Genomic DNA, 7,500 nt, shown 5'->3' with positions numbered 1-7,500 from the left:
CCATTGTCCAATCAGTGGACTGCCTGGGAGTGAGGACTAGCCAATCCTAGCACAGGGGGCGGGAGTAAATAGAGAACAAAATAGGAAAGTAGTAGTAGTAGTATGTTTTTTTCTTTCTTTCTTTCTTTGAGTTTTAAGGGTCCAGATGATCCCTTGTCTGGGTCGGCCCGGGTCGGCCCGGACCCAGGTATATCTACAGATTTTCTACAGTGTTTGTTCGTTTGAAACACACACACACACACACACACACACACACACACATTTGAGCCTTTCCTTTCTCCCGATGGTACTCTTTGCTTTCTAACCCCAGGAGCCGATTCAAACATCTGGATTCATCTGTAACTTCGAAGATCTGGAAATCAAGTCTGTCCTGCTGGATGAAATCATGAAGGTGCGAGCGATTAGGGCTGTGACCCGGGCCAACATCTCAGACGCTGCAGAAGATCACATGTTCGTCATAAAGATTCATGTGCAAGTTGTTCAGGGGAGGGTTTTCCTTTAATTAAGTGTGTGTGTGTGTGTGTGTGTGTGTGTGTGTGTGTGTGTGTGTGTGTGTGTGTGTGCGCGCGTCACTCCCAGAATCCCGAGCGGCCGAACAAGGACTACCTGATCAACTTCGAGATCCGTTCTCTGAGAGACAGCAGAGCGCTGATCGAGAAAGTGGGAATAGAGGACGCTTCCCAATTTATAGAGGACAATCCTCACCCCCGACTCTGGTAGGGTGCTACACACACACACACACACACACACACACACACACACACACACACACACACACAGAGTTCTTCCAGAAACACAGACAGAATATACAGGTTCTATGTGTGTAAAGATTGAATAGTTCTGACTGTATGGATGACATTGTAACCTGTCAGGAGGCGTGGCCTCACTGTGTGAATCTCAATATATAAACCGTGGCCTTTGTATCTGTCAATCTTAGTAAAGGAGGTGTGGCTTCTGTAGCCACCAAACTCCTATGTAATGTATCAAAACCTGTGTTGTGTAAACCTCGTAAATGTCTCTAGTGTCGGCTGATGTAGGAAGAATGAGTCGGAACAGACGCATGTCATGAATTCAATACGGTATTTTCACTTATTTTTTAACTCGTGTTAATGTTCTAAATAAATCATATTTTGCCAGAAGTAGCTGATGATTTCCAAACAGTTGTCGCTGGAGTCGTGCGATTTTGCGGCCATATACCATATCTTTTATATATTACAGATCTTTCAAATTTTAATGTAATAGATAGCATATGTGTGTGTGTGTGTGTGTGTGTGTGTGTGTGTGTGTGTGTGTGTGTGTGTGGTGCAGGAGAGTTTCAAAAGACTCAAAGCGAGACTCAAAGACCATGTTGAGTGTGTGTGTGTGTGTGTGTGTGTGTGTGTGTGTGTGTGTGTGTTCACAGGTGTGTGTGGGTTTGTTGCGTGAGCTCTGTACTGTACATGGTGTCCTGTGTGTACTCCTCCCTCAGTGACGCGATTCTCAGTGGTGTTTTCCGCCGTTATGACGCAAAGCGAGCTCTGAGTTTACACCGTCGTCTCTGAATGAGAACGCGGCACGCTCCATCTGGAGGAAACACCGTCACATACACACACACACACACACACACACACACACACACACACACACACACACACACACACACACACAGCACGTGTGTATTTCAGCGAAGGATTTATGTGAGGGAACCGGAGCGTGCAGGAAGAACCCGTGTGCTGGCATGTGTTGCTGTAGACTGGGGCTGAGGATGAGGAGGATCATTCAGTATCAGTGTGAATTGTGTGGCGCCTGAAGATGAGAGATGATTTGTGTGCAGTGTCGGCTGTGTGTGTGTGTGTGTGTGTGTGTGAGAGTGAGTGAGTGAGAATAACCCCCTTGCGCCGAAGCTGTGGTGCTCCCGACACTTCTCACAGCACACAGAGGAATTTCGGAGCGTTCTGGGGAAAAACGAAGCGCCTCGCCGAATACACTCCATCCACTCAGGCCCAGGAAACACATCAGACAGTTGTGTGACTGTAACATCTCGTATCTCGTAATGAAGCGTGTGTGTGTGTGTGTGTGTGTGTGTGTGATGGAAAAGATTCTCATATCCGTCCGAAAGGAAAAGATCTTTTTTAAGAAAGTGCGAGTGTTCGCATTCTTCCCGGCGTTAGCGTCGAGGTTCCCAGCAGGTCAGAGGTCAGCTAACCGAGGTGCCCAGGAACGTATGAAAGCGCATAAAGGGTTGTTTGCGTGTTTGTGTCCGGCCTCTGAACCGCACACGAAAGATGCAGATTATTAAACGTTTGTGGAAGGAGTCTCCAGTGTCGGTGCTTCGCGACACTCGGAGGTAGAGCTGTAGATCTTCAGGACGGACGAGTTGCGTGTTATTTCGTGTTGTGAGATAAAACAGAGGCTGGCGAGGGAACTGTTTATAGCTGCTAGTAAGTAAGTGACGGATGTTACCGCAAAAATTCATATAAATATAAATATTTAACGTTTAATCAAGCCAAAACGCTTGTTCCTTACGTGCTGTCGTCAAGACAACCGCTTCAAATTTTTTCTTCTTCTTCTCCTCGTCACGCACACACGCACGTGTACAGGCGTCTTCTAGCCGAGGCGGCTCTGCAGAAGCTGGAGCTGAAGATGGCCGAGGCGGCGTTCGTGCGCTGTAAGGACTATCAGGGCATCGAGCTGGTGAAGAGAGTGGACAAGCTGCAGAGCGAGGACATGAAGCAGGCCGAGGTGGCCGCGTACTTCGGACGATTCGAGGAGGCTGAGAAGATGTACCTGGACATGGACCGCAGGTGCACACACACACACACACACACACACACATACACACTCTTACGCATCAGGTCAGGGCTGATGCGTAAGGTCAGGGCTTTGAGTCTGGGTTTCTGAAACATTCTCCCATGTCTCTCTCTCTCTCTCTCTCAGGGATCTGGCCATCAGTCTGAGGATAAAGCTGGGTGACTGGTTCCGGGTTCTGCAACTGTTACGGAGCGGGTCAGGAGACAGCGACGACGCTCTGCAGGAACAGGCTTACAACGCCATCGGGGATTATTTCGCCGACAGACAGAAATGGTACGGAGAGCCAGCCTCGCTTTGTCGTGTTACCGGGAAACCGCCAAAAAGCAGAAATGAATCTGTCCTGGAGATTTCGGAAGTTGCAGCGTCGATCGTTACGCTGGAGACTCCTCCCATAAACCTTACGTTTATGGACGGAAACCTCACCACGTCGACGATTACACGCGCCGTAATAGTCCCAGTGAATGAGCTGTTACTATAGAAACAATAACAGCGCTTTCATATATAAACCTGTCTGAAAATTGTGACCAATCAGAATCCAGAATTCACTCCTGACTTTTCTGGATTTGGGTTCAGGAGTTTAATTTCGAGAGTTCCACCATTGTAATTAATGTTAATCAGTGTTTTGTATGTGTGTGTGTGTGTGTGTGTGTGTGTGTGTGTGTGTTGTTCAGGCTGAACGCGGTACAGTACTACCTCCAGGGCCGTAATCAGGAGAGACTGGCCGAGTGTTATTACATGCTGGAGGATTATGACGGTTTGGAGCGTCTCGCTGGAACTCTCCCGGAGAACCACAAGCTGCTGCCGGTGCCGTTATTCAGTTTCTCCTGTCTGTAGGATTTACGTTCAACTGTTCTTTGCTCTTTTGGGCGCTTTATACAACAGGCGAGACCTTCTGATGCCCTCTAGTGGCGATGTGACACAACCGTGTGAGGGGGAGTCGAACGAAAACCTTAAAAGTGCGACATGAATCAATAGTTTTTAATGGATACTCATTAAGCGCCAGAGCACAGCGTTGCATCGAACAAAATGGAGATTAGATTAATTTTTAGATTTAGATTAAGATTAATTTTTTTTACATTTTTGTGACACCTTTTGTGATTTGCATTTAAACAACGCAAAATGAAACAACTAAGATTTTCATTTGACTCGTCCTCGTGTGTGTGTGTGTGTATATATATATATATATATATATATATATATATATATATATATATATATATATATATATATTAAGACACAATTTAAGGAGGTGTGTCTTACACATATAAGTGTGCTATAAGGATTGCATCATTCATTGATTCATATATATATATATATATATATATATATTTAAACACCCCAAATATAAAATACCCCAAAAAACACTGGTAGAGGGTGAAAACTTTTGCATCTGTGTACGTCTTCCTACGTTGTTAACTAGGGTGCCAAAACTTTTGCACAATACGTTCTGTTGTTTTATAAGATTTCACTGTTTAATGCATAAAAACAGTTGCAGAGATAAACACCTGCTTTTGACAAGTGTGTGTGTGTGTGTGCGTGCGTGCGTGCGTGTGTGTGTGTGTGTGCATGTGTGTTGCAGGACATCGGGCAGATGTTCGTCACTGTAGGGATGTGTGAGCAGGCAGTGAGCGCCTACCTCAGGTGTAACCGGCCCAAAGCAGCAGTGGACGCCTGTGTGCACCTGAACCAGGTAACACACACACACACACACACACACACACACACACACACACACACACACACACACACACACGTATCAACAGCTGATTAAAGTCCTACACTACTTAGCAGGCGTTTACTTCAGGTATTATGAGATGAATCGACCGGAACGCTTCTAGTAAATGCGTCCTTTTTCTCATGACCCAAACACTGCACGTTAAATTCCTGTCTCCCATTTTTTTCTGAGGCGGTGGTATCTTCCTTCCTGCTCCTCCTCCGTCCCTCCCAGCTTTGTCACCACGCCTTAATAACACACTCCTTTATTCAGCGAGCGCTGATTACAGAGTGGTCAGAGGGTGTCGGTTAACTGGACTCTGACGGCAGCGCAGCTGCAAATCGCAGGTTAACGTTTCTATAGTAACGGCTCGTTCACGGGCACATGCACAGCGGACACACAGAACGGACGGATTGAAAAAAAATCACCAGCGTGAAACATCGTGATGTTTCCTGTAAGGAGACGTTTATTTAATGTTTGTTTGTGTAAGGAGTCTCCAGTGTCAGAGTGTGTGTGTGTGTGTGTGTGTGTGTGTGTGTGTGTGTGTGTGTGTGTGTTTCAGTGGAACAAAGCTGTAGAACTGGCTAAAGACCACAACATGAAGGAGATTGGCCCTCTGCTGTCCAAGTACGCCTCTCACCTGCTGGAGAAGAGGAAGACTCTGGAGGCAGTGGAGCTCTACAGGAAGGCTCACCACTTCCTGGACGCCGCCAAGCTCATGTTCAAGGTGCGAGAGAGAGAGAGAGAAACAATTCACCAAAGTCTGCTCTCAACACGTTCCTAAAAATGAAAGTGAATTAAAAGCGAAAGGAAACATCACTTTTTCTCTCGTGTCAGACCGCGGAGGACGAGGCGAGGAAGCGGACGAGGCCGCTGAGGGTGAAGAAGCTGTACGTGCTCGCCGCCCTGCTGGTGGAAAATTACCACACTCAGGTCAAACACTCTCAGCAAAGCAGTGCCAAGGGCAAGAAATCCGAGGTAATGTGAATCCTTCAATCAGTCTCTCTCTCTCTCTCTCTCTCTCTCTCTCTCTCTCTCACGCGCGCTCTCTCTCTTTTCTGATTGGTCGGAAGGCGTCGATTCATCTTCTCAGACAGCAGCCCGGCTGTGCGTGTAAATGCTAACACATTATCGTTTCCATAGCAACATTCGAAAGGGGACGGTCCACCTTAATTCAGCATCCGGTGTAAGGAGTCTCCAGTGTCACAGCAGCACTTTGTAGCGTCTCTAACTTTATCCTCCGATGTGTTCCAGACACGGGAGTTCGCTCTGACTCCGAAGATAACATGACAAGCTGCGTTTCGGTTTTTTCCACTCCGGTGAGCGGCGACTCTTTCTAGCTGCTATAACGTACTGTAAGTGACAACAAGAGCATTACGCGGAACTATAAATGGATAAAACGTACACGTCTATCTTTTAATAAATAAAAATGTGAAGCGTCGACACGTTCCTGTCGTATACGAGGAATAGAACACTCTCAGGTCGTGCTTCGTGCTGTTCATGTCGGAATGTAGGAAAACGAGCAGCTGCGCCGCATCACGCCACACTGTTGATTATTTTACTGTAACGGCGTGACACGCGGTGGTTTATGACTCCTCTTTCAGTCAGTAATTAAACTGAACGCTGACGTGTTTTTATCTCGGTTCCGTAGTAATTAGACTAAAGAGGGTTATTTGTAGTCCAGATGATTTTGTGTGTGTGTGTGTGTGTGTGTGTTCCCCAGGCTACCTCCGCTCTGGCTGGGTTGTTAGAGGAGGACGCCGCCTCTGCAGACAGTCACATCGTGGACAAAGCGTGGCGAGGAGCCGAGGCCTATCACTACTTCCTGCTGGCTCAGAGACAGCTCTACAACGGCAGCGTGGAGGCCTCGATGAACACCGGTAACACACACTATAACTGTTTTATCATCTCTAAAATGTGTGTATATATATATTAAAAATTGAGTACGATCTCCGATCTGATCTTCCTCTCTTTCTCCGGCTTCTCCCCGTCCCCCAGCCCTCCACCTGCGTGATTACGAGGACATCATCCCTGCCGTGGAGATCTACTCTCTCCTGGCCGTGTGTTCCTCGGCTCACCGCGCCTTCGCCACCTGCTCTCGCGCCTTCATCAAGCTGGAGTCTCTGGAGAGCCTGAGCGCTGAGCAGAGGCAGCTGTACGAGGAGCTCGCGCTGCAGATCTTCACCAAACACCCGCCGAAAGACAACCGCAAGAGTCAGCTGGACGGCACGGAGGACAGGTCTGTCTCTCTCTCTCTCACTCTCACACACACCTCCATTTTAGCACTGTGCAAAAATACTTTGTCCCGAGCAGCATTGACAGTAATATTTTCTCTCTCTCTCTCTCTCTCTCTCTCTCTCAGTGCGGAGGAGAAGCTGCCCACGTGTATCGTAACAGGACGGAGTATCTCTGATTATCAGTTCTGGATGTGTGGTGTGTGTAAACACTGCGCTCATGAGCAGGACATCACCAACTACAGCTACTGCCCCCTCTGTCACTCCTCACTCACCTGATACTGCCTCTCTCTCTCTGTCTGTCTCTGATTATACCTGTCTTTCTATCTGTCTCTCTCTCTCTCTCTCTTATTCCCTCTCTGATTATACCTCTCTCTCTCTCTGTCTGTCTCTGATTATACCTGTCTTTCTATCTGTCTCTCTCTCTCTCTCTCTCTCTCTCTCTCTTATTCCCTCTCTGATTATACCTCTCTCTCTCTCTGTGTCTGTCTCTGAATATACCTGTCTCTCTCCTTGTATCTCTCTCTTATTCCCTCTCTGATTATACCTGTCTCTCTCTCTGTGTCTCTCTCTGATTATACCTGTCTCTCTCCCTGTGTCTCTCTCTCTGATTATACCTGTCTCTCTCCCTGTGTCTCTCTCTGATTATACCTGTCTCTCTCCCTGTGTCTCTCTCTGATTATACCTGTCTCTCTCCCTGTGTCTCTCTCTATCTGTCTCTCTCTCTCTCTATTCTCACTCTGATTGAGTTCATTTTATTTG

The 7,500-nt window shown here is 47.2% G+C and overlaps 1 protein-coding gene across 9 annotated transcripts in view; it reads left to right on the top strand.

Annotated features, from left to right (window-relative positions):
• wdr35 (WD repeat domain 35) overlaps positions 1-7,500 on the top strand; it is a 21,358-nt gene that overhangs the window by 8,007 nt on the left and 5,851 nt on the right. For 5 of the 9 annotated variants that reach the window (XR_008385450.1, XR_008385449.1, XR_008385448.1 and 2 more), the window contains exons 18-28: positions 311-391; positions 580-716; positions 2,580-2,783; positions 2,917-3,063; positions 3,462-3,594; positions 4,370-4,480; positions 5,067-5,231; positions 5,342-5,482; positions 6,228-6,384; positions 6,503-6,743; positions 6,867-7,500. The exon at positions 6,867-7,500 is cut by the window's right edge. Coding sequence is in view for 3 of the 9 variants with exons in the window: in XM_053620223.1 (XP_053476198.1) it covers positions 311-391; positions 580-716; positions 2,580-2,783; positions 2,917-3,063; positions 3,462-3,594; positions 4,370-4,480; positions 5,067-5,231; positions 5,342-5,482; positions 6,228-6,384; positions 6,503-6,743; positions 6,867-7,017 (1,668 nt within the window). In the remaining 6 variants the exon portion in view is untranslated. The remainder of the gene's footprint in view (positions 1-310; positions 392-579; positions 717-2,579; positions 2,784-2,916; positions 3,064-3,461; positions 3,595-4,369; positions 4,481-5,066; positions 5,232-5,341; positions 5,483-6,227; positions 6,385-6,502; positions 6,744-6,866) is intronic. The other 4 variants (XR_008385453.1, XR_008385452.1, XM_053620226.1 and 1 more) reach the window with 1 other exon arrangement.

Source organism: Ictalurus furcatus, chromosome 3 (assembly GCF_023375685.1).
Source record: "Ictalurus furcatus strain D&B chromosome 3, Billie_1.0, whole genome shotgun sequence".
Taxonomy (NCBI): Eukaryota; Metazoa; Chordata; class Actinopteri; order Siluriformes; family Ictaluridae; genus Ictalurus; species Ictalurus furcatus.
Note: the sequence above shows the minus strand (reverse complement) of the source record. Positions and strands in the feature narration are given on the sequence as shown.